The sequence below is a fragment of the Bos mutus genome, chromosome 1 (assembly GCF_027580195.1).
Source record: "Bos mutus isolate GX-2022 chromosome 1, NWIPB_WYAK_1.1, whole genome shotgun sequence".
NCBI lineage: Eukaryota > Metazoa > Chordata > Mammalia > Artiodactyla > Bovidae > Bos > Bos mutus.
Window position 1 is genome coordinate 142,316,259 of NC_091617.1, and position 26,209 is coordinate 142,342,467.

The 26,209-nt window shown below is 53.5% G+C and overlaps 1 protein-coding gene across 2 annotated transcripts; it reads right to left on the reverse strand.

Annotated features, from left to right (window-relative positions):
• Positions 1-5,831: 5,831 nt before the first annotated feature.
• On the reverse strand, positions 5,832-17,240 carry SIK1 (salt inducible kinase 1). 2 transcript variants are annotated; one of them, XM_070376759.1, is made up of 14 exons: positions 17,084-17,240; positions 16,528-16,698; positions 15,959-16,075; positions 13,372-13,435; positions 13,048-13,209; positions 12,747-12,871; positions 12,397-12,520; positions 11,591-11,814; positions 11,184-11,330; positions 10,590-10,712; positions 10,269-10,485; positions 9,486-9,761; positions 8,571-8,805; positions 5,832-8,167 (listed from the first exon to the last, which is right to left on the reverse strand). In XM_070376759.1, the coding sequence occupies exons 2-14, from the start codon at positions 16,681-16,683 to the stop codon at positions 7,801-7,803; spliced, it is 2,337 nt and encodes a 778-aa protein (XP_070232860.1). In that variant the 5' UTR covers positions 16,684-16,698; positions 17,084-17,240; the 3' UTR covers positions 5,832-7,800. The 2 variants fall into 2 exon arrangements, with proteins under 2 accessions (XP_070232860.1, XP_070232866.1); XM_070376765.1 differs by having other exon boundaries at positions 17,016-17,164.
• Between the last annotated feature and the right edge of the window lie 8,969 nt (positions 17,241-26,209).

Sequence of the window (26,209 nt, forward strand, 5' to 3'; positions counted from 1 at the left end):
ACTAAGATTCCACATGCCTTGGGGCAACTAAGCCCATGCACTGCGACTAGAGAAGCCAGTTCACCACAAGTACTGAGTCCACACTCCACAAGGAAAACCCATACACTGCAACTAGAGAAAGCCTGTGCACCTCAGTGAAGACCCAATATAGTCAAAATAGAGTTTAAAAATTAGAAAACTAATGGACTAACAATTTTTCCTTCCACCCCAAGCAAGTCATTCAATATCACATTAATCCAAGTCTATGCCCCAACCAGTAATGCTGAAGAAGCTGAAGTTGAATGATGCTATGAAGACCTACAAGACCTTCTAAAACTAACACCCCAAAACGATGTCCTTTTCATTATAGGGGACTGGAATGTAAAAGTAGGAAGTCAAGACGTACCTGCAGTAACAGGCAAGTTTGGCCTTGGAGTACAGAATGAAGCAGGGCAAAGAGTAACAGAGTTTTGCCAAGAGAACGCACTAGTCATAGCAACCACCCTCTTCCAACAACACAAGACTCTACACATGGACCTTACCAGATGGTCAACACTGAAATCAGATTGATTATATTCTTTGCAGCCGAAGATGGAGAAGCTCTATGCATTCAGCAAAAACAAGACTGGGAACTGACTGCAGCTCAGATTATGAACTTCTTTTTGCAAAATTCAGACTTAAATTGAAGAAAGTAGGGAAAACCACTAGACCATTCAGTTCAGTTCAGTCGCTCAGTCGTGTCCGACTCTTTGCAACCCCATGAATTGCGGCACACCAGGCCTCCCTGTCCATCACCAACTCCCGGAGTTCACTCAAACTCATGTCCATCGAGTCAGTGATACCATCCAGCCATCTCATCCTCTGTCATCCCCTTCTCCTGCCCCCAATCCCTCCCAGCATCAGAGTCTTTTCCAATGAGTCAGCTCTTCACATGAGGTTGCCAAAGTACTGGAATTTCAGCTTTAGCATCAGTCCTTCCAAAGAACACCCAGGGCTGATCTCCTTTAGAATGGACTAGTTGGATCTCCTTGCAGTCCAAGGGACTCTCAAGAGTCTTCTCCAACACCACAGTTCAAAAGCATCAATTCTTCGGTGCTTAGCTTTCTTCACAGTCCAACTCTCACATCCATACATGACCATTGGAAAAACCATAGCCTTGACTACATGACCTCTGTTGGCAAAGTAACGTCTCTGCTTTTGAATATGCTATCTAGGTTGGTCATAGCTTTTCTTCCAAGGACTAAGCATCTTTTAATTTCATGGCTGCAATCACCATCTACAGTGATTTTGGAGCCCCCAAAAATAAAGTCTGCCACTGTTTCCACTGTTTCCCCATCTATTTCCCATGAAGTGATGGGACCAGATGCCATGAAATCTAATCCCTTATGATTATACAGTGGAAGTGACAGATTCAAGGGATTAGATCTGATAGAGTGCCCGAAGAACTGGACGGCTGTTCATGACATTGTACAGGAGGCAGTGATCAAGACCATCCCCAAGAAAAAGAAATGCAAAAAGGCAAAATGGTTGTCTGAGGAGGACTTACAAATACATGAGAAAAGAAAAGTGAAAGGCAAAGGAGAAAAGCAAAGATATATCCATCTGAATGCAGAGTTCCAAAGAATAGCAAGGAGAGGTAAGAAAGCCTTCCTCAGTGATCAATGCAAAGAAATAGAGGAAAACAATAGAATGGAAAAGACTAGAGATCTCCTCAAGAAAATTAGAGATACCAAGGGAATATTTCATGCAAAGATGGTCACAATAAAAGACAGAAACAGTATGAGCCTAACAGAAGCAGAAATTATTAAGAAGAGGTAGCAAGAATAAACAGAAGAATTATACAAAAAAAAATCATGACCCAGATAACCACAATGGTGTGATCACTCACCTAGAGCCAGACATCCTGGAATGCGAAGTTAAGGGGGCCCTAGGAAGCATCACTATGAACAAAACTAGTGGAGGTGATGGAATTCCAGTTGAGCTATTTCAAATCCTAAAAGATGATGCTGTGAAAGTGATGCACTCAATATGCCAGCAAATCTGGAAAACTCAGCAGTGGCCACAGGACTGGAAAAGGTCAGTTTTCATCCAAATCCCAAAGAAAGGTAAGGCCAAAGAATGTTCAAACTACTGCACAATTGCACTAATCTCACACCCCAGCAAAGCAATGCTCAAAATTCTCCAAGCCAGGCTTGAACAGTACGTGAACCGTGAATATTCAAGCTGGATTTAGAAAAGGCAGAGGAGCCAGAGATCAAATTGCCAACATCCGCTGGATCATCGAAAAAGCAAGAGAGTTCCAGAAAAACATTTATTTCTGCTTTATTGACTACGCCAAAGCATTTTACCATGTGGATCACAACAAACTGTGGAAAATTCTTCAAGAGATGGGAATACCAGACTATCTTACGTGCCTCCTGAGAAATCTGCATGCAGGTCAAGAAGAAACAGTTAGAACTGGACATGGAACAACAGACTGGTTCCGTATCGGGAAAGGAGAACGTCAAGGCTATACATTGTCACCCTGCTTATTTAACGTATATGTAGAGTACATCATGCAAAATGCTGGGCTGGATGAAGCCCAAGGTGGAATCAAGACTGCCAGGAGAAATATCAATAACCTCAGATATGCAGATGACACCACCCTTATGGCAGAAAGTGAAGAGGAACTAAAGAGCCTCATGATGAAAGTGAAAGAGGAAAGTGTAAAAGCTGGCTTAAAATTCAAATTCAGAAAACTAAGATCATGGCATCTGGTCCCATCACTTCATGGCAAATAGATGGGGAAACTGTGAAAACGGTGAGAGACTTTATTTTTCTGGGCTCCAAAATCACTGCAGATGGTGATTGCAGCCATGAAATTAAAAGACGCTTGCTCCGTGGACAAAAGCTATGACCAACCTAGACAGCATATTAAAAAGCAGAGACGTTACTTTGCCAGCAAAGGTCCGCCTAGTCAAAGCTATGGTTTTCCCAGTTGTCATGTATGGATGTGAGAGTTGGACCATAAAGAAAGCTTAGCACCGAAGAATTGATGCTTTTGAACTGTGGTGTTGGAGAAGACTCTTGAGAGTCCCTTGGACTGCAAGGAGATCAAACCAGTCAATCCTAAAGGAAATCAGTCCTGAATATTCATTGGAAGGACTGATGTTGAAGCTGAAACTCCAATAATTTGACCACCTGATACAAAGAACTGATTCATTGGAAAAGACCCTGATGCTGAAGGCAAGAAGAGAAGGGGATGACAGATGAGATGGTTGGTTGGCATCACCAACTCGATGGACAGGAGTTTGAGCAAGCTCCGGCAGCTGGTGATGGACAGGGAAGCCTGGCATGCTGCAGTCCATGGCGTTACAAAGAGTTGGACGTGACTGAGCAACTGAACTGGGCAAGCAAGCCAGTTCCTCTTAGGTCAGGTTCTCTGGGGGAGGTGAGCCCTCAGCTCCAGTCCAGAACTTCCATCACTCTATCCCCTCCAAATCCTTCCCTCTGTCCCCTCCCCAAGAAGTCAGTCTCACTCAAACTGACCATGTTTCTGAACACCCAAAAATGCTTTCTCCTAAAGCAGGGTGGGCTCTGGAGCACTGTCCCCTGGAGCTCTGGGCAGTAAAACCACACGGATATGGCACTGCTGCAGGAGGAATCAGCATTTTCAACAGAAGCAGGCGGATGGAGCGGGGCCTGGGCCACTCACTGCACTGGCCTTCCTCCCTGGCGGACATGTGTCCTCGGGCTGTGGCAACCCTGTGGGTACCCTGAAGGGTACTTCCTTCAGGGTCAGTGTGTTCCTGGGAGCTCTCCGGTGCTATGTTACAGAGTTCGTGGTTGTTAGTGTTCACATCCCCCTGTGCGGAAGATGGCATTGTGAGGTGCACTGCACTGAACACGAGGAAGCCAGCCACAGCATGGTCACTGCCCAAGCCCAGACTTGCCATCATGTGCTTAAAGGACGTACCAAAGCCTAGTTCAGCCTCGCTTCACCCCGGGCCCCCCCAGGAATGCATACTTCCACAGCACTGACACCTCGTGAAACGCCCGAGGTGGGATCGTCCACATGCAGAACTGCTGGGAGAGCAAGCCGTAGGCTGTGGGGCCAAAGCACCCTTCACACACCGCAAGCTTCACAAGTCCCGTGGCCACTGGCCTCCTGTTCTGGGGACAGGAAAGGATTTGTGAGCAGATCTGTAAGCCCAGGACAGAGTCCTGACAATCTTTCTTCTTCTCACTTTGGTAAAATACACATAAAATCTACAATGTTAACTACTTAAGTGTATATTTCAGTGGCATTCGGTACATTCACATTATTGTGCAACAATCCCCACCATCCATCTCCGGCATTTCCAGCACCTCCAAACTGAAACTGTCCCCGTGAAACACTCACTCCCTCTCCATGCCCAGCCCCTGGCCGCTGCCGTCCTACTTCCCTTCTCTATGGGTCTGACTCCTCCTGGGACCTCTGGTAAAGAGATTACACAGTGTTTGTTCTTTTACGCCTGGCTCTGTCACTGAGCATCATGTGCTCCAGGTTCATCTGTGTCATAGCAGATAGCAGAATCTCCTTCCTTTTTAAGGCTGAACAATATTCCATTGCTGCTGTTTAGTTTCTCAGTTATGTCCAACTCTTTTGCGACCCCTCAGACTGTAGCCCCCAATCTTCTCTGTCCACGGAAATGTTCCAGGCAAGAATATTTAGAGTGTGTTGTTATTTCCTTCTCCAGGGGATCTTCCCGACCCAGGGATCAAACCCACATCTCCTGCTTGGCAGGTGGATTCTTTACCATGGAGCCACCTGGGAATCCCAGTCTTCTCAAGTGGCGCAGTGGTAAAGAATCCACCTGCCAATGCAGGAGACACAAGACTTGCGGGTTCAATCCCTGGGTCGGGAAGATCCCTTGGAGTAGGAAATGGCAACCCATTCCAGTATTCTTGCCTGGAAAATTTCATGAACAGAGGAGCCTGGAGGGCTACGGTCCATGGGATCACAGTCAGACATGACTGAGCACAAGTGTGCGCACGCACACACACACAGAGATTCCATTGTGTGGATGGACCACATTCTGTTAATCCACCCACCCACCGATGGACACTGAGTTGCTTGGACATTTTGGTCCTTGTGAATATGCTGCCATGAACACGGGTGTAGAGATAGCTGAGACCCTACATCCAGTTCTTTTGGGTCTATGCCCGGCAGTGGGATTGCTGCATGACATGGGCGTTGTTTATTTGAAGAACTGCAGTAGTTTTCCACAGCAGCTGCACTATTGCACGTCCCCACAAGCAATGCAGAAGGGATCCAATTTCTGCATCCTTGCAAATAGGATTTTTTTTTTTCAAAATGATCATCCTAATGGGTGTGAAAAGGTTCAAGAATTTCTTTTTTACCAAAAATAGAGTTGCCAGGCATCAAAGTGAAGAGTACCCTTTGTCTAGCAGCCGTATCTGCCTTACTGCTAGAAAGTGGTGACACCAACTTTAAAAACTGGGAAATAGTTTGGCTGTGAGATTCTTCCGAAGCCTTGATTTACAGGTGGATCCAGAGAACATTAAGGCTGAAGAGGGAAGTATGAATGGTACCCTGGGAGAAGAGAACAGGCTGAAACCAGACCTGGCAGTTAAGACCTCCAGCTGATTAGCAGCGCTACCACCTGGGCTCAAGGGGTCTGAGAACCAGTAGGCCCACCCCCCAGCCCGGACCACCAAGCACCTTCTGCTCTAGCAGCTGAGAACCTGGGTCTGAGGCTCAGCGAGGCATGGGAGCTGGCACCTCGCCCTGTCCTCTAAGATCTGAGACTCATCGAACCTGGAGGGAGCGGCTTAGAAGGAGGGAGCCCACAAAGAACCGGGGGAAGAAGTCAAGGTTTTTTCCCCAAATGTTTTATTTAAATATTAAATTAAAAAACATACATCCACTAATCATTTGGCATATGTTTCTCACGTGAACATAAGAAATAAAATAATTCAGTTACGGTAAAAAAAAAAACAAAACCCAAACTATGTACATCTTCACCACACAGCACGGGGCCTAGGACAGGCCCCCGTGCTCAGTTCGCAGGACAGTGCTGCCGAGAATCCTACAGCACACGCGTCGCACACGCCGGACACAACACGAGACACGCCTGACAGCGACGAGAAAAAACTGCAGTGAGAGTAAAGTGCTTGTCACAGTTCTGAGGCCTTTGATCAATGGCATTCGAACAGATGCGTCGAGGGGTCGGGGGTGGAGGGTGGCCTCGTGAGGGCTGATGGTGCCTCTGGAGGGGGCTGAGCTGGAGCCCCAGGGCCTCCGGCACTCTCCTGGTGCGAGTCACGAGAGGCTTGGGTGACTTGGCAGCCGCTGGGCACACGGAGTCCTTTGTCCTGATCCTGAAGCAGCCCCGGAGCAGCAGCAGCAGGGCTGGGAGCCGGGAACACGCAGGCTGGGCCACCTCCTGGGCCTCAGCAATCTTTGGCTTCTACAGGGGCCCCCTTCCCGAGCCAGCATCGCCCGGGTCGGCACCACCCGTGCCTAACGCTGCAGGTGGTGAGAGCCGACGTGAGCTGAAGGCACCTGGGTTGGGGGGAGGCGTGGGGGGGACGACGGACGGCCCTGATCGGCCGCAGGGGTGGGAGCTGTGGCTGTCCTGCTCAGTCCAGTGGCTACCACCTGAGTTTCCCTGCCGGGTGAGCGCGCACCTGTCTGCTGCCTGCTGGCCCCGCCTCCACCTGGACCTGGCGCCAGGTGCGTCGTCACGTTACCAGAGAGGGATGTTCAAACCAGGAACACAAAAATGTAGTAAAAAGTATAAAAAATAAGTAGTGTATGTTTGCCTCCTATGTATATACATGTACAGTATTTGCTTTAAAAAAGGAACAAAGCTTGAACAACACTGACCTGACCTCTCATTTCACTTTCCTAAAACGAAAGCCCACCGAGCGTGGGGCCCGGACAGGGTGGGCTGTCCCCCCACCACCAGCAGCCCCACACCGGCCACCCCCATCAGAGACTCGCCATATTGCACGTTCCCCTCCCCAGTCAGTTGTTCTTTTTGGACCCTGATAATGAAATGCATAAAAACTTAATTAGCAGCGGAAATAAGAGGTGCAGGAGGAAGAAACCTCCCTGGCTGACTCCCTTTGAGGGCGCCCAAGTGACCAAGGGGAGCCCCCACCTCACTCCATCTCACTCAGGTTCCTCTCTGCAGCCCCTCCAAAGAATCCTGGAAAACTAACTCCCGAGCTGTTTATACAACATGCTCTCGAAAGATAAGAAAAACTATCCTCTGGGTTCTGATTTCAGGGGAGAGAATTCCAAGAACTCGTAGATCGTCTTCTCCTGGACTGGAGGTTAGAGCTTTTCAAAAACCGATACATAAAGCGGAAAGTTCACAGTTTTCAAGTGAAGCGTAAGTGTTTCAGGAAGTGGAGAATTGTGAAAAAAAAAAAAAAAAAACACCACTAATCCACACGCACACATGCGCATACACACAGTGGAGACACACAGCTCACACCATGGTTTCCTGGGGCCAACTGGCCACCCCTGTGACCCTGCCCATACCACTGCTGGCTCCACCCACTGCCCTCCTCCCCATCCCATCCACCGGTCCCAACAACAGGCCCCTGGATTATTATTTTTCTTCAAAAAGTTTCCAGTCTCTACTCGGAGTTACAGTTGCTCAGTGCAAGGAAAAAAAAAATAATGATAATAATAATAAACTAAAAAATCCAAAACACCAAACATATTGCTTGTTTCGCTTCTGGAAAGTTATTGGCTTTGCGTCGGGAACCATCTTCACATCCTCTGAAATTATTGCTTCAAGAAGTCAGCTGTCCCAGCCGGGGCCCTCACTGAACCAGGACGAAGGTGCCCAGCGGGCCTGAGGTCAGGTCTTCCATCTCACAGTCCCCATGGGGCAGCCCTGTGGGCTCCAGGCTCACGGGCAGCATGGCAAAGCGTGGCTGGGGGGCCGCTGCGGCGGGGCTGGGAGCTGTGGAGCCACTAATGCGCAGGTGGGCATCCAGGAGCTGGGCGGCTGAGGCCACCGGGGAGACGCCAGCCTGGAGCAGGTGGGGCGGCAGCAGAGGGCTGGGCCCCAGCCCCAGATCCTTCTGCAGTCCTGACATGTGGAGGGCGCCGTCGCAGGGGGCGAGGACCAAGGGGGCTGGCTGGCAGCTGGCTGGGGCCGTCGTGTGGTGCTGTAACTGGAGCAACCTGGCCGGACGGAGGGACAGTGGGAGCAGGTCAGTGCTGGCCAGCTGGTGGCTCGCAGCTCCCCCCGCCGCCGGCCAGACTGCCACACGATCGGGTTTCCACCTGCCAGAGCTGGAAGGCCTACCCCACAGAACCACGGGCTGGGGCTGCTCAGAACACGCCATTCTGTGTGTGACTAATCCCTGAGCAATTCCTGACATTTCCTTCCCCCTCCTGCTTTCAGAGCAGCTCAGAGATGCCAACCAGACATGACATTCTTCCTCGCTGCCCCCTCCCTCCCCCACCAGCTGATGCACCCCGCCCCCGCCCCCAGCCACAGGGAAGGAGCTCAGGGCTAACGATACTCAGGTGCCCCGAGGTCTGTGAGCCCTGCCCAGGTCTCAGCCGGTGCCCACAGGCCTACCTCTGCTGCTGCAGCACGTCCTCCAGCATGCCCCTGCCCTCCCAGCTGCCGGCTCCACCGCCGTGCAGGCCTGGGCTCTGCGCGGGCAGCTGGAAGGCATGCGGGCCGCCCCGGGAGGCCCGGCTGGAGGACGAGGGCTGGCACACCTGGCGCGCCAGCCCCTTGATCTTGTTCAGCCCCAGGAACCCCTTGGTCCTCGCGTTCTTCCTCAGCTGCTGCCGGAAGGCTTTTAGCCCTGGGGGAGGCAAAACCAACACGTGTCCAGACCTGTCCCCCAGCCCAGAACCAACGGCCTGTAGCTCGCTGGGGCTTCCAGGCAGTGGGGGGGCCGCGTGGTGTGACATGGTGGGATGAGGGGGTCAGCACTTTCCTACAGGGTCAAGGGGCCCTCTAGTCACCCCATCACTTCATGACAGCCCCCCTCCTACAGCTGGGACATCATCCCCTTTTAGGGTTTGGTTTGGGACAGCAATTCCAGCACTGAAGAAGCACACATCTGGGCAGACAGTGGATCCTTCCACTCCTGTGGAAGGCAGGAGTGAGCAGTACAGGGGGCCTCAGCATCCCACAAGCCTGGAGGGGGCATTGGGAGAGCCTGATGTAGACTGCCTTCATGGCAGGGGCTCCCTGACCATCCCTCCTCCAGGTCGGGACCTGCTACCTGGCATCTAAGCACCTCTTGGGCTTTTAGGACCACCTTCTAGAGACCACATGAGTTTGTCCTAGAAGCCAGGGCATCTAGAACCCAGGCAGCAGCTCTGGCCTGCCTGGAGGGGCACTGCTGCTCTACCAGAACTGCCTGGAGAGAGGATAGCCACCTGCCACAAGGGACAAAGTGATGCCCTGCCCCCGGGGGCGGTGGGTACACTCGGGTCTCCCGGAGAAGGTGGAAGTGGGCATGAAAGAGAAAGTCACCTTGAGTGAGCGAGGTGTCTGACGCCCTCCGGCCCTCCTGGAAGCTGACGGGCAGCAGGGCAGCTCCTCGCAGGGCCCCCTGCGCCTGCAGCATAGGCGTGGCAGACTGGGTGCCCAGCAGTGGTGAGGCCAGTCTGAGTGGGGAGCAGGCACCCACAAGCCCCTGAGCAGCCAGGTGTCCACTGAGCCCGGCTAGGCCATCGCCCGCAGAGGTCAGGCAGCTGTCTGAGCTGGTGCCTTCACAAGGACTGGCCACGGAGGGTGAGACGACAATACCTGTGGGAAGCGGGTGCAGCTGAGGCCCTGGGGACCCTGAGGCCAGACCCACCCCCAGTGCTCAACACTTCACCATGAGTCTAAGCACTCACGCCTCTGGGGCTCTGCATCCTCTGCAGCGTCTCCTGCAAACCCGGCCCTCTGATGGGGCAGACAGCTGTATCCCCCACCACCCTTACCCTCAACTCTGTGGACAGGACGTCCGTGACAGGCAGAGGCTACCAGAGTCCAGGGAGCCCTGACAGCCAGCACCGGGGGCTCCACAGCCGACAGTGGAGCTTGCACCCGGGACACAGAGGGGCCTGGGCCAAGGAGCTGTCCTGCCAGCCCAAGGACGGCTAAATCCCCTCCAGCCCTGATGCTCGAGAGCTCCCTGTTGGGTGTAAGTATGGTCCATCAGGCCTCGGGTGCTCAGGAATGGCAAACCTGGAGAACTGTCATCAGAAGAGGCTGCCCCGCCCCTAAGCCCACCTGTCAGGTGTGTGTGTGGCCCCCGGGGACACTTACATGGGGGGGCACCTGGGGAGAAGCAAGTGGAGACCTCGGCCAACGTGTGCCTCCGGCCTGTGCTGCTGGGCAGGGGCTCCTGCACCTCCTGCTCCTCGTCCAGGCCTGGGCCTGGCCTGGCCTCCTCACTGATGGCCGTGTCCAGAAGGCTGCTGGGGGAGATGGAGCGATGCCGGCACACCCCGCCAAAGCTGGTGTCCACGGGGAACATCAGGGGCTGCGAGGGACATACACAGACCGTGAGGCCAGGCTCGGGAGCGTCCCCACCACTGGGGACCAGATACGCCCACCCCAGATGCCCCCCACGAGGTGCTCACGCACCTGCAGGGAGCTGTGGAGGTCATAGTCCATTTCGGCCTGTAGGACAGACTGCCCCAAGGTCTGGGGCTGCGTGCACAGCAGGGCGGAGCGGAGAGCGTCTCCGGGGAGGCCTTCCTGAGGCACCTGTGGGCCGGCAGATGAAGACAGAGGCCATGAGGCACAGCGGCGGGGAATGACCACCGGCAACACGGCATCACCTGACAGACCAGGCTGGTTTCTGAGTTAACGAGCCTCAGCTGTGACCGGACAGGCTCAGGACACGCACACCCTCTCTCCAATGCCTTGCTGAGCAGGGAGACCAGGAGGAGCGGCCGGGAGGTGGCACCAGGGGCAGTGAAGGAACAGGGGGCTGATGGGCAGGGTCTGAACCCCAGCAGAGAGGCTGGCACCCCCTCTCCATCATGCCGTCTGTCAGCGAGCGGCTCACACAGGATCCCTATCCAGTGCCTAACGGGTGAGGGGACGTGACCTCGGGGCTCGGTCTGCAACCCCTCCTAGGGGTGTCTGAGAGGGGGACTCCTAACTTGGGGACACAGTCCAAGGCAGAGACACAGGTGGTGGGTGAGGAATCAAAGGCACTCGCTGCCCCCTCACCTCGAAACCACTGAGGTCTGTGCTCCGGGGCCTCTGCTGCCGGGCAGGGCCAGGGCGGGCTGGCTGGGCGAGCCGGTACTCCTTCAGCCGCTCCACGAGGAGGTAATAAATGGCTGCAAAGTGGTTGTAGCTTCTCTTCTGCAGTGACTGGGGCAGAGAAGAGGGTGGGGGTCAGAGAGGGGCTGGCAGAAGGGACGGTCCCTGACGAGACCACTCTGGGGTTATTCTGGGGCGGACGAGAGTACCCTTTCTAGCAGACGAGCAGCCCTCAAATGAGCCATGCTGCTCCCATTCTAACCTGGCTGGCAAGAGCCAGCTTCTCCGATCAGCCACCCAGGGAAGGCGCCCTCTTCCCCACCACGGCAGGCAGGCAGGCAGGCAGGCAGGCAGGCGGCCAGGCGGCTCACCTCCACGGTCTTCTTCCGGTCGACGCCCAGCATCTGCATGATGCCCAGGGCCTGTTCGTCGTAGTCGCCCACGCTGGAGGTGTAGCCGAGCAGGGAGAAGCCTGGGCAGGCCGGCAGCACCAGCGCCGGCTCAGCCTGCATCCACCTGTGCTGTCGGATCTGGGCGATGGTGATGCGCTTGGCGGGCTCCACCACCAGCATGCGGCGGATCAGCGTCTCACAGTCTGGAGGTGGGAGCGGAGCACTGAGTCTGCGCACGGGCCGCCCGCCCATGCGTTCCCACCTCCCGCCTGGGCTCCTGCAGGGCACACAGCTCCCCAGCAAATGGCAAGCAGACCAGTGACCATCCCAGGGAACACAGAGGCCAAGAGAACTGCCAGCAAGGAAGGCCACCGGCTGAGGGATCGCCCCTGGAGGACGCGGTCCTCAAGTCCACTAGACTGAGAACCACCTAGAACCCCCATCCTGTGTGTTACTAGGCAGCGGTCAGAGTGGAAGAGAGAAGCCCAGTGTGGGGTGGGTGAGACTTGGGACACTGGGCCCCAGCTGGCTTCCCAACAGCCTGCAAAGGGGCAGGCCAGCCCCATATGCAGGGCCCATAAGCAGCCTCATAGGCACCTGGTGAACACCCTGCGGCGACACGGGACTGGCTGCCGGGCCCAACAGCAGACTCAGAAGACGGCCAAGCAGGCCTTGCAGGAAATGAATTCCTCCTCCTCCCCTCAGACTCTCATCCCAAGTTACCCAATGCATGGCCAGCAGGCTGCCAACCCCATGCGCCTGGAGGAGGCCAGGTCCTCACCTACCTCGGGACATGAAGAAGGGGATGCGGAACCGGCCTTCTAACACCCGCTGCCGCAGGGCCGGCAGGTTGGGCCCGTCGAAGGGCAGAGACCCGCACACGAGGACGTACAGCACGACGCCCAGGCTCTGCAGAAGGAGGACCAGGTCAGCACCTGTGCCCAGGCATCAGAGCCCTCCACCCTGTGCACCCGTGCCCCCTCCGAGCCCCCAACCCTGCGCACCTGCGTCCCCTCCAGACCCCCTCCACCCCCCCACACACCCATGCCCACTCCAAGTCCCCCACCACGTGCACCTGAATCCCGCCCAGGCCCCCCCGCCCCACACATGTCCCATGTACCACCCAGGCTCCTACCCAGATGTCCAGCTGGGGGCCTTCATACTCCTTCCCCTCGAAGACCTCCGGGGCTGCATATGGGGGGCTTCCACACCACGTGGACAGAGGTTCTCCTGAGTTGTAGAAGTTCCCAAACCCAAAATCTGAGAGGCAAAGAAACAGGCGATGAAGTTGTGGCAGAAACAGCAAGGTCGAGGTTTCAAAGGCTCGTGCAAGAAAGCATGGACCCCTGGCAAGCAGGTACACCCCTCACACGGAGCACACTCGCGGCCCCTCACCCGCAGGCACCCCTCCCACTGGGCACGTTCCTGGCCCTCACCCGCCAGCTTGATGTCCATGTTGTCGTCCAGCAGCAGGTTCTCCGTCTTTAGGTCCCGATGTACGATGTTGTGGCTGTGGCAGTACTCCACGGCTGACAGAATCTGCCAGAACTTCTTCCGAGCTTCACTCTCGCTCAGGTGCCCATTGGAGGTCAAGTAATCTGAGGAGGGACAAAACGAAGCTCTAGCCCCAAACCCAAAAGTCCAGTTGTTGCTCGGGGCACAGAGAAAGAATGCTGGGGAGACCCCACCACTGGAGGGGCGAGTGGGAACAAGTTACTACCATTTCTTTCCAATAGATATCAAAAATCAGCGTGGCTTACCAAACATTTCTCCATTTTTTGCAAATTCAGTGACAATGTACAGCATATCCTTCGTTTCCATAACCTAAAAAAACAAAGACCTGACGTTTAATCACGTGAAAAAGGAACATATCAATGTTTCAAGAATCCGCTTGAAATCCTGTAAATTTTTAACTTCTCCAGAATAAGTATATTTGTTATTTCAAAAAATAGGGAAAGAAAAGAAAAACTTCCGCAATAAAGAGACAAAGGGACTTCCTACTCAGGAAGTTTTTTAAAATCAGATGTGAGCTCCTCACTAACCTGTCCACCTCAATACGCATCTGCTTCCAAAAACATCTGCTCGAACTGCAACTTGCCTCTGCCATATTTTTAACTCACTTTCCTCACCCAAAGTGAAGGCTCTGCAGGCCCCAGAAATAAAATAGATGCTAAGAGTTCTGCGAGGCCTTTCTACTAGAAGCTGAGCAGACAACAGATTATCCATGCCTAGGGCCAGCACAAGTTGAATAATAGATAAGAAGTTCCCCTCCCTACTTGCGTTACTGACTGACCTGATACATTAGGCTGAGAGAGGCCGGCTTTGCCAGGTAAGCTATGAAAGACCATTCTCTGTACAGCAAACCGCTCAGCGTGTGTGTCAATAGCAACAGCCAACGTCAAATACACCTGAAAGGTTTGTTTACTGATCCGAGAATTTTATTTCATGTTGAAAAAAAGATGTTTTTAAGAGTTTAAAACATAACTAAGAAACAAGGTCAAATTCAAATCTTTGGTACTGAAAGGAGTAAAACAGACTCATAAACTATTGAATTTGTTACAATATTGCTTCTGTTTTATATTTCCGTTTTTTGGCCTCGAAGTATGTGGATCTTAGCTCCCTTTACAGGGATCAAACCCACAACCCCTGCATTGGAAGGCAAAGTGTTAACCACTGGACCACCAGGGACTATTTCAGAGGAAGTTATCCTTATTTAAAAAAGAGCTCTTCGAGGTTCAAAATGTAATTATTCCTTTAAAAAGGTACTTTGAGCCATAAACTTAAAGAGAAGAGCAGACACAATGCAGTTTAGCTGCAATTGTAACTGCCCTGGACCTGTGTGGTGGAGGGACTTTGAGTTTATCCCCTTCCTCAGTTTAAAAAAAGAGAGGCAGAAAGATTTAAGAGTCAACACGTTTGAAGTTTAAAAAAAAAAACCTCGAGGAAAGAGTTGAAGTGTCTCTCCAAGGTTCTGGGGCCCGGGCCAGCTGGATGCAAATTAGACATTAGTGTCACAACGAGAGCTGTACAATCATTGCAGCCCACTGAGCCCGTCATCTTCCAACAGCAGGTCCTGGAGCGGAGCAAATTCACCCCCAGAAAAGACCTCAACGTGGATCCCAGGGGCCAGGCATCTGGCTACCCGGGCTCCTCCTGCCCAGGGTCAGCGGAGGACAGGAAGACGGGGAAGGCCCTGGCTCATCCCCCTCGGCAAAGTCAAAGGCAGGCAGGCTTTAGCCCACTCCTGCGGAAACGGGGTGGGCACATTGCTCAGGCACTGACATCAGCCACCGTGGAGGAAACATCTTATCTGGGCCTCACGACGCGACGACAACAGAAACAAAACATGAACCGGAGTGCACGTGACGTGAGCTGTGCGCTTAACGACACCGAGTAAACTGTCATTAGGGGAACACGAGCCTTGTGACTCCCTCATCCTTCATTGTAACCGAGGGCAGCAGCGTTCCCCAGGGTCACTTCAATCACAGTCCTCTCTCCACCTCGCCTTGCCAAGGGCACACCCCCCCACACACACATGGTCCCCTATTCATCGTGGATCCACAGGGTTTCATGAGACTCCTCAAAAGGAACTTATACCCAACACAACTGGGTGAATGCAAAGAACACATCCTTCCGAAGTGGATCTAAGTTCATTCTACGGAAGTGGCTGGCTAAGGAAGAGATCGCTCTGCTGTCCTAATAAAATCAGCACCTAGTTTCCAAAGGTACAATTTATTAGTCTTAACAGGAGAACAAAAATAAAGTCACAAAGCAAACCAACAGGCGGACAGGGTGAGGTGCGTTCTCAATGTGGATTAGATGTCAAGTTCCCTGCTCTCACCTGGGCACAGGTGTTTTATGTCTCCATTTCTGATGGGAGGGTTGAAACAGAAGAGACAAATGCTCACTGCTGCCTTGGCATAGGTAAGTTTACAAAAACTGGTAAGAGCAGCTAGTTTTAAAGTTTATTAAAAATCTGCCGAGGTAGAAGTGTCTAGACTCAAATTTGTCCTTTCACACTAAATGGTTGACTCTCAGCAATACAGAAATCCGTGTGTTTTTTTTTTGTTTTCATAGTAAATTTAACAATTGACCTCCAACGCATCCAAAACTGGAGCAAGTAACAGTATCAAATAAAACTTTAATGAAGCAAATCTGGATTATGATCCAAAAGCAAGAAAAAATTAGTGCATAGCTCACAAAAATCAATCTTTTTACCTTCTACAATCAACTCCCTGACTCCCACCCAGCGAGACAACCTTCAGAAACTGTAGACTTAAGTTGTTGAAAATTAAAAAATGATACACTTGCCAGAAGTAACAGTGGAACGCACACTTGAATCCTTACCTGATAGAGCTTTATAATGTGAGGATGATTCAGAAGCTTCATGATCTGAACCTCTCGATAGATTTTCTCCAAATTGCTTGAATCTAATCGTGCTTTGTCGATTATTTTTATTGCAACCTACAAATTATTAATAAAGGATATTTTGTTGAAATAAAACTCTCTGCGTTAAGCTAATTTACACACTTCGTTTTTTGCAGGTTAATTTCTAAAACACTTCATGTCCCCAAAGGTCACAAAAACTTAGGGAGGAAAATAACAAAAGTAACCAAAAAAGTCAAAGTTCAATAAATGTCTTAAGTCTCTGCAGACTCGTTTTACAGGCTCCAGCTGCACTCCTGGGTATTTGGTCATTATCCTTCTTGCTACTCCCCAGTATCTGTACAATTTACGCATAATCATAACATATCGCATTTCTTTCTATACAGAACTGATAAAAACTGTCAGCGTTTCGACCTTGGGACGATGGACCCCACAAGGAGGGATTTCACCAGCTTCCCCGACTTCGGGGAAAGGGGGTATCCACCCGCGGAGGGTCCACCCCGGGCCGGGGTTCCGCCCCCACCACGCACCTGCGTTTTGGTGACTCGATGCCGGGCCAGCTTCACCACCGCGAAATTGCCCTTGCCGAGGGTCCGCTCGATGTCGTAGAAGCCCACCCGGAGAGGCTTCTGCTGGCCCTGGCCCGAGCCCGCGGGGGCCGCGCTCAACTCGGACATGATCACCATGGTTCCGGGCCGCACCTACGGGCGGGGCGCGCTCAGCTTGGCGTCTGCAGACCCGACCCCGGGCGCGCGGACCCGCGGCCACCGCCCCCGCCGACGACTTGCTCCACCGCGAGCCCCGATCCGGGAGCCGTGCGCCCCGCTCATACGCCCGCCGCCCGCAGTCGGATCCGCTCAGGCTCCGGGTCCCAAGCCCCGCGGGACGCGTGGACCGCGGCCCGCGCCCGTCTCCGTCCTGAGCCCTGGACCCTCGCTCCCACGGCCCCCAGCTGTCTGCCGCACAACAAAGGGGAAGCCGGCGGCGGCGCCCCGGCCCGAAAACCCCGCGCGCGCACCTGCGGGGCCGCCGAGCCTACAGCCCCGAGCCCGGCGGCGGCCACCGGCCCACCGGGCCGCGCCTCACCTCCGCCGCCCTCGGAGCGCCGAGGCTGGGACACCGCTCGCCCCGCGGCCCCCGCCGCCTGTTCGGCCGTTCGCTCTGCCCGGCCGCCAACTGCTCCGCCGCCTGCCGCCCGGGCTGCGCCGCATGTCAGCTCTGAGCCGGGAGCCGCGCTCTCCAGCCGCACGCGCCGTCCGCCCCGCCCCCGGCCCCGCCCCCGGGCTCCCGGGCCCGCCCCGTCACTCCCCCACGCCGCCGGCCCCGCCCACGGCAGCCCCGCCCACGCCGCCGCCGCCGGATTGATACATCCCCATTGACGTCCTTTTGACGCCAGAGCGACGCGCGGCCGAGCGCCAGGCGGAGGGAGAGCGGGAGATCGGGCGGTTGCCAAGAGACTGGCGGCTCTGACGCGCGCGCTGATGAGGCCGTCGCCATGGCGACCGTGGGGCGGTGACGTCAGGGGCCCCGGCCGCCTGAGGCCCGCCCGCGAGCGCCCGCGCTCCCGCCGGCGCGCGACCCCTACCGGACGCCTAGGGCGCTGCGGGAGGCTTAACCGTTTCGTCCCCAGTGAGAGCCTGCCCTTCCTCAAACGGGCGCACGGCCGCCTTCGCGCTGGTCTCCCCCTTCTCGCTTCCTCCCAGCAGGCTTGGTTCTAGCGCGGTTCTGAAACTCCTTAAGTGCAGCACGGTTGCGGCTGCGTCCTCTGCAGACCCCTACTCCCGGGTCCCTATTATCGTGCTGCGAGTTTCATGTGTCCCCTAGTTTCCTTCGGAAGTGCTCGGCCTTGGAGCCTCAGGGGAAGTACCAGGTGGGGCCCGGGAAAGCTCACAGACGCGCAGAATGTGGCCATACGAGGTGCAGATGACAGCAGGCCAGGTCTCACCCCCCATATCGGTCACCGGCTCCACGGAGGAGCCGCCACCCGCCAGGGACCCTTCTGAGCGTGGCAAGCACGGACATGGAAGTCATGGGCGTCCCACTTCGACTGCTCTTGCTCTGTACTGAAACGTCAACACTGGAAACCGGTCAGCCTCTCTGTAACCTACACTGGGGGCCTGGGGGCTGCCTGAGTGCGGTGAGCCCCCAGGGGAGTGGTTCAGCCCACCCGGCCCATTCACCTCCAATCTGAGGTCAGCAGCCAGCTGGTGACTGGAGGCAGCCCTTTGCTGAAGAAACCTAGCAGGCTGGAGAGAAGAGGAAAGCCCAGTGAGCTGATTTCTGGGCTGACCTGAGGTCTAGGTGGGAATGGACCCCACTCCTGAAGGACCAGGGTGTTGAGAAATCCAGTTAGCACACCTTAAATAAAGGCCAGTTTCCCTGATGGCTCAGATGGTAAAGAATCTGTCTGCAATGCAGGAGACCTGGGTTTGATCCCCGGGTAGGGAAGTTCCCCTGGAGAAGGAATGGCAACCCACTCTAGTATTCTTGCCTGGAGAATCCCATGGACAGAGGGGCCTGGCGGCTACAGTGCATGGAGTCCTGAAGGTCAGACGTGATTGAGTGACTAACACTTCGCTTTCTTTTGACTCAGTCCAGGTGCTTTGTATGCAGATGACAAAAGGGTCCTGTCCCTTGGGGACGGGGGTGCAGGTGGGAGGGAGAGCCTTCCAAAAGGGCCAACAGGAGGGTCAACAGTGAGCAAGGACCTCATCCCTGCGAGGGTGGACACTGCAGGTCCCTTGGCCTTGGTCACTTTTGTCTGCTGCCGGGTCCACCATGCTGTCTCCTTGAGCTTCGGTGGAGGAGCTGGCAGGGACCTGTGCCCTCAGGACAGAGGTCAAGGCAGGAGGGGGAGAGCATGAAAATGGCAGCAGGTGACAGTTTCCATTGGCATCACTGCTCAATGCATGTTCCTTTACGCCTCTGCAGAGAAGACACTGTCTAAGGGAAGACACAGCCTATGGCAAATACTATTTATTAAATATTAGGGAGGCAGATGGAAGGCAGAAGAATCTGCCTGCAATACAGGGGACCTGGGTTCAATCCCTGGGTCAGGAAGATCCCCTGGAGAAGGGCATGGCTACCCACTCCAGTATTCTTGCCTGGGAAACTATGGACAGAGGAGCCTGGCAGGCTACAGTCCACGGAGTCACAAAGAGTCGGAAACGACTGAGCGACTCAGCACAGCACCCAGCCTGCAATCGTTTTCCTTGTGTTCAAGTATGACTTCAGAGGAGAGGGTGGGGAGCAAGAGGTAAGCGAAATGGATACAGAGCTTGGACACCTTCTGGGGAGGTGCAACACCTTTTCGGTGCTGGCCAGCTGCCCCGCGAGGGTGTCTCATGGAATCGGATGTGCTTCTCTGGTGCCCAGTCACAGGCTGGGGCTAACATGTGCCATCACCCCCCTCCCTGGGCACAGTTTGTGGCTTTAGTTTGTCTTGAAAGGCCTTTCAAGGCCATTAATAGTCTCAGAGTTTCCCTTAGTCTTTCAAAATGCCCTCGTTATCTGTCCCAGGTTTATCCATAGAGAATTTGGAGGAATATTCTTCCTTCCAGCTGAGTAGTTTACAACCGTGAGTTATTTACAAAGTAGTTTACTCTCCTTCTGGGGTCTGGCATCCTGCTCCAGATCTTGGATGCAGAGGCCCATCAGCACAAATTCACAGGGTGCTGGGAGAATCCCAACCTCTCTCTGCCTGCGTTGTCCGAAGAGCCGGCTCGCTGCCCAAGGGGCTGAGGGATGGCCACCCCATGTTGGGCTGTCAGATGGTGGGACCCTCAGGAAGGGCTGGGGGCGGGGTCAGGTGAGCCTGGGTCCAGGGGCCTTCTCTGGGGAGGCAGCTTTCAGCTCTTTTGACTGCAGTTTCTTTTCGGCGCAGACAAAAGTGCTTCCCAACAGCCGGGTGTTTGCTAATGTCGGTGACCTTTCTAAAGACTCCAGCCAGATCTGGGGCTGGGTAGGTGAGAAGGCAGAGCCATTTGTGCGCTGGATGTCACTGGGATGAGCCCGAGGAATGCTCTTGCGTCACAGAACAAGGGACAGCAGGTGAGTGCCTGCGGGTCCCTGGTGTCTTCTCTCTGCGTCTCATTCTCCTAGGAAGAGAGGAGCTCAAGATGTCCATATCTATGCCTGTATGTAGATAGACATAGATAACACAGGCATAGGCATATCAGATACAGGTATAGATAATAGATGTAGATACATCGTTGCAGAGTCAGAAACAAAGATTTCTTTTCCATTTGGAGTTTCTTAAGCCTGTCTTATAATGGCAGTATTTCTGGAATTGGTCTTCCTGTTTCTTGCTCTTGAGCCTGCAGACCCTGTAACAGGAAGTGGGTCTCTTTAGCATTCACACTTTCCTGGCCAGGCACCCCAAGGCTCTGAACACGAGCAAGATGTGAAATTCTCAAAATAAATCAATACACTCTGAGAGCTGGGCCTGGAGGCAGCATTTACACACAGCAGGGTGTGCCCCCACCTGCCCCCGTAAGGCGTCCTAAACCTGCTTCCCTCTGTGACTAAAGGCAGGGGAACAGCCACACCCCTCTCCAGATGGCTTTCCCCTGGTCACCCTGAGTAAGACAAGGCTTTCTTTTTTCCACTTTTAAAAGTCTTTATTACCCAAGTAAGACGGTAGGTGTTGTGAGAGGCATCAGAGGGCAGACACACAAACCATAATCACAGAAAACTAGTCAATCTAATCACACGGACCACAGCCTTGGCCATCTAGTCAAGGCTATGGTTTTTCCAGTGGTCACGTATGGATGTGAGAGCTGGACTGTGAAGAAAGCTGAGCGCCGAAGAATTGATGCTTTTGAACTGTGGTGTCGGAGAAGACTCTTGAGAGTCCCTTGGACTGCAAGGAGATCCAACCAGTCCATTCTGAAGGAGATCAGTCCTGGGTGTTCATTGTAAGGATGATGTTGAAGCTGAAATTCCAATCCTTTGGCCACCTGATGCAAAGAGCTGACTCATTTGAAAAGACCCTGATGCTTGGAGGGATTGGGGGCAGGAGGAGAAGGGGACGACAGAGGATGAGATGGCTGAATGGCATCACTGACTCAATGCACATGAGTTTGGGTGAACTCCGGGAGTTGGTGATGGACAGGGAGGCCTGGCGTGCTACAGTTCATGGGGTCGCAAAGAGTCGGACACGACTGAGAGACTGAACTGAACTGAACTGAAAGTCTTTATTGAATTTGTTACAGTATTGTTTTTGTTTTATGTTTTGGTTTTTTGGCCAAAAAACCAAAACCCTGAGGCCACAGGGACCTCAGCTCCCTGCTCAGGGCTGGAACCCGCACGCCCTGCATTGGAAGGCAAAGCCTTAACCCCTGGACCACCAGGGAAGACCCCACTTTTCTCTCTTGACACCCTCCTCCTAGGGACTCAAAGCCTCCTGGCTTTGCTTCATCTGGTTTCGTGTGGTTTATCAAAGGCATCAGCCCTGTGATTTCAGAATAAGATCAGCCACCAGCAGCATCCTTGGGCCTCAGGGGCAGCCCTGGTCACTTCTGCTGCCCTCTGTGCTTGCAGAGCTTGACACGGACACATTAATAGCCATGTGTGCACTTTGTCTGAGAATCGCAGTCTCTGACCTGGCATTCAGCAGACAGGAGGAGAGCCCAGATCTTCACAGGCTAACTCAGGATCTTGGCTGAACTGGCCGGCCGGCACCACCAAGTGGGTCAACCATCCGTGGCTTCCCCTCCTATGGGTGGGACCCATTTGTTCCGTGACTGCTGTGATGATGGCTCCATTTCTCAGACCAGGCCCTCCACAGGCTGAGGGAGATGGAATATCTGGCCTGGGGATGTTGGGCCCAGGCTGGGGGTCCCTGGGGCTCTGGGGAGGCAGCCATGGACGGGCAGAGCAGATTCTCAACTCTCTGGGGTTCATACCCACACAGGCAGGAGCTTCCTGTTGGTCCCACAACCCCAAGTTCTAAGCTCTCTCCTCCTGTCTCTGTTCCTGTCACCACTGAGGCACTGGGCACAGCTAATGGGGTGGCCGTGGTGACATTGACAGGCCAGGGAGTGTGTATCTCCCTGACCCATGTTCTGAAGACAGTTATTGTAAGGAAACTGGAGGTGGGGTCACAGAGGGGCGAGGTGAGCAGCAGTGAGTCAGCAAAGGCCTGGATAGAGGCATCGCATTTACTGGGGTCTTGTTAAGAAAAGCCACATCAATGGACTTCCCTGATGGCCCAGTGATTAAGAATCGGCCTTCCAGTGCAGAGGATGTGGGTTCAATCCCTGGTCGGGGAACTAAATCCCACAATACCATGGGGCAGCTAAGCCCACACTCCACAACTACAGAACGGTGAGTACCAGCAAGGAAAACCTCAGTTCAGTCGCTCTGTCGTGTCTGACTCTTTATGACCCCACAGACTGCAGCACACTAGGCTACTCTGTATCACCCACTCCCAGAGCTTGCTCAAACTCATGTCTATCTAGTTGGTGATGCCATCCAACCGTCTCATCTTCTGTCGTCCCCTTCTCCTCCCACCTTCAATCTTTCCCAGCATCAGGGTCTTTTCCAATGACTCAGTTCTTCCCATCAGGTGGCCGAAGGATTGGAGTTTCAGCTTCAGCATCAGTCCTTCCAATGAATATTCAGGACTGATTTCCTTTAGGATTGACTGGTTGGATCTCCTTGCAGGCCAAGGGACTCTCAAGAGTCTTCTCCAACACCACAGTTCAAAAGCATCAATTCCTCGGGGCTCAGCTTTCTTTATAGTCCAACTCTCACATCTATTCGTGACTCCTGGAAAAACCATGGCTTTGACTAGACAGACCTTTGTTGTTAAAGTAAGACCTTTGTTGGTCTGCGTTTTAGTATGCCATCTAGATTTGTCATAACTTTATTTCCAAGAAGCAAGCATCTTTCAATTTCATGGCTGCAGTCACCATCTGCAGTGATTTTGGAGCCCAAAAAAGTAAAGTCTGTCACTGTTTCCATTGTTTCCCCATCTATTTGCCATGAAGTGATGAAACCGGATGCCACAATCTTAGTTTTCTTAATGTTGAGCTTTATGCAAACTTTTTCACTCTCCTCTTTCACTTTCATCAAGAGGCCCTTTAGTTCTTCACTTTCTGCCATAAGGGTGGTGTCATCTGCATATCTGAGGTTATTGATATTTCTCATAGTAATCTTGATTCCAGCTTGTGCTTCATCCAGCCTGGCATTTTGCATGATGTACTCTGCATACAAGTTAAATAAACAGGGTGACAGTATACAGCCTTGATGTACTCCTTTCCCAATTTGGAAACAGTCTGTTGTTCCATGTCCAGTTCTAACCGTTGCTTAGACCTAGCACAGCCAAAATAAAGATTAAGAAAAAAGTCTCAAGACTCCTTGTAGGGGGTGGTCAGTTGTCCTGGCAGCTTCCTGTATAAACCGCTTTCCTCAGGTGGAGGGAAAGGGCCTCCAGAAATGCCAGGGGCTCCACCATTTGACTGGAAGTGGCAGGCAGTCAGGGAGAGGAGTTCTGACTTCTCCATGCTGAGGAGCGGAAGCCTCTGGGGCACATGGGGGAAAAGGACCAGGAGCCCAGAGTGGGACCATGTATCAGTCTTCTGCATGGGCCACATGGAGCTCCCCGATTCCATCCAAGAGATGTTGGACTTCTAAGGGCTGGTTCTCAGCACATTGTCTCTGGGCCACGCGCTGGATTCAAGTACGGTGTACTGGCCTGTGTTACTCTTCACTCATTCCTCAAATCTATGAATTCTACTCTCTGCAAGCACCATGCTAGGCTGGCGAACATGGGTGAGCTCTGTGACAGACCAGTAGGGACCGTGGGAAGGGAAGGGCCAAGTCAGAGAGAGAAGAGACGGCCTGGCATGCCAGGGCCAACGGAGTCACCTTCCAGCGTCCACCCAGGCTTGTGAAGCACCTGCCAATGGCCTCACACTGTCTGGGGCTGTGAGCACAGTGGGAGGAGAACAGATGAGATACCTTCTTCACCTGAGGGCCGCCAGCCACATCAGGAGGAGGACAAGAAAGAGAAGACGGTGCATACGATGCTTTCAGAAGACAGCCACTGGGAGGAGGGAAGGAAATCAGAGTGATGGAGCAGAGTGGCTTGGTGGGGAAAGTGGCCGTACTCCAGGGGCTCCTTCTGTTTCCATCTTTATAGAAGACAGAGGGTGTGGACACAAGGGTGGGAGGACAAAGGACCAGCTGAGGGGGCAGGAGATGGCAGAGGAGATCTGGACCAGCTCCAAGATGGAAAAGTAAAACGGCGGACATGCTGGCATCGTCAAAGGTCCATTTAGAAATGATCGCCCAAACAGTTGTGTGGTTTTTCTCTGAAATTGCTTGGATAAGGATGGGTGTGGCATAAGTGGGTATCTGGGCTTAACTGGGGTTGGGTATTGCCAGGCAGGGATGATGAGGAGGAAAGAGGTAAGGATGAGGGGGAAAGAGTTTGGGATGATGCCTAGCAGTGGGTCCAGTCTGGAGTGTGGCTTCCAAGCTCTGGAGGAGAGAGTGAGGATAGGAAGGAAGCAGGTGGGTGGGGCAGGGGAGAGGGGGGTAATCCCTGCTGACAAGTCCTGATGGCTCTGAGAAGTTAAGCAGTTTGCCCATTCTGGACCTTGGGGGAGAAGTAAAGGATCCCCCATTCCAGGAGCAGGTTCACAGAGTGAGCTAAGGACAGAATGGCCAGGGTCCTGGCTCTCCCATGGCCTCTAGAAGGATCCTGGTCAGTTTCAGCAGCATCAAGTGGGAACAAGAAAATGCTCTGAGAGCAGACTGGCCTCTTCTTTTTCCTTTTTCTTCTTTTTTTCCAACTGGTCTTTTCTAATAAAGCCATTTGTTTTTTATACATATAAAAATAAAAAACTCAGTAAAAATTTAGGAAACATAGAAGTACGTGAAGACGTCAAAAAGCACCAGCAGTGCTGCTGACAGTTTGAAGTTTTTCCAGTCTTTTCATAAAAGTAGTGTCAAGCTCTTTTTGTAGGTGATGTACACCCTGCCCATTTCCCCATCCCTGTCTAGGAAGCGACTTGCCGAGTCGTTAGACCACCAACAGAATCGTGCCTGGAATCCCATGATGGAGGAGGCTGGGCCACTCCCTGCCTAACCCCTCCTTGTCCTCCTGTCCAAGGCCAACCTCTTGGTCACGCCTGACCAGCCTTTCCTCTCACATTCTCCGGGAGACTTGCTTGGAGATGCCATGGCTGTCAGAGAGGCATGCAGGGTGCAGACCGGATACCTAGCCCAGCCTGCTCAGGACGGAACAGCCCTGGGGAGGAGGGTGATCCCAGGAGGCCAGGAACAGACTCTCAGAAACCAAGGGGCTCGGGATGAGCCAGGGGACCCTCAGTCTTGGGCCACTGCAGCGGGGCTGAGGGGCCATGGAGAATCAAGAGGCCTCCTCCCCCAGTTGCCAAGGTGATCTGGAAGCTCTGATTGCCCAGGGGGACACACGGCTCCCTCCAGGGCTCCGCTTCGGGCTTTTTCAGCTTCTTTCTTTCTGGCCTGGTTTCCATAGATATTGGTATTGTTGTTTGTTTAAAAAGAAAACACATGGACTGATGTCATGAAGAGACAAAGACGTCATTGGCGTCAACTAAAAATGGTCATAAACTCGTCCCCAGACTGAGCGCCCATAATGACGCCTGGCAGGTACAGCGTGACATCCAGTGAATGAGCCGATCGGGAGCAGAGGACATGGACAGGGTGGGATGCAGTCCCATGGCATTTGCTCACACTCCTCTGCTGCTGCTGCTGCTAAGTCACTTCAGTCATGTCCGACTCTGTGCGACCCCATAGACGGCAGCCCAACAGGCTCCTCCGTCCCTGGGATTCTCCAGGCAAGAACACTGGAGTGGGTTGCCATTTCCTCCTCCAATGCATGAAAGTGAAAAGTGAAAGTGAAGTCACTCAGTCGTGTCCGACTCTGTGCGACCCCATGGACTGCAGCCTACCAGGCTCCTCTGTCCATGGGATTTTCCAGGCAAGAGTGCTGGAGTGGGGTGCCATGGCCTTCTCCTCTCACACTCCTCAGTTCCTGCTAAACCAGAAAACAGGTTTGGTGGGGAAAAAAGCACAATTTGCATGTATGACACAGGTCAGTCTCAAGCTCCTCAGAACAGGTGAGAGTTTTAAATCAGGCAGAGCCTCTTGGGAGCAGGAAGAAGGTCCAACCAGCCCTGCCTCAGGCCCACAAATCTCTGGGTCACCCCAAGGCCTCGA

Excerpts from the sequence above, each read along its gene's own strand:
- SIK1 (XM_070376759.1), bottom strand. The coding sequence starts at position 16,683 with ATGGTGATCATGTCCGAGTTGAGCGCGGCCCCCGCGGGCTCGGGCCAG. Across the intron at positions 11,815-12,396 it reads CCCCTTCTTCATGTCCCGAG|ACTGTGAGACGCTGATCCGC; the intron begins GTAGGTGAGGAC and ends TCCCACCTCCAG. Across the intron at positions 8,806-9,485 it reads AGACACCTCGCTCACTCAAG|GGCTAAAAGCCTTCCGGCAG; the intron begins GTGACTTTCTCT and ends TGCCTCCCCCAG.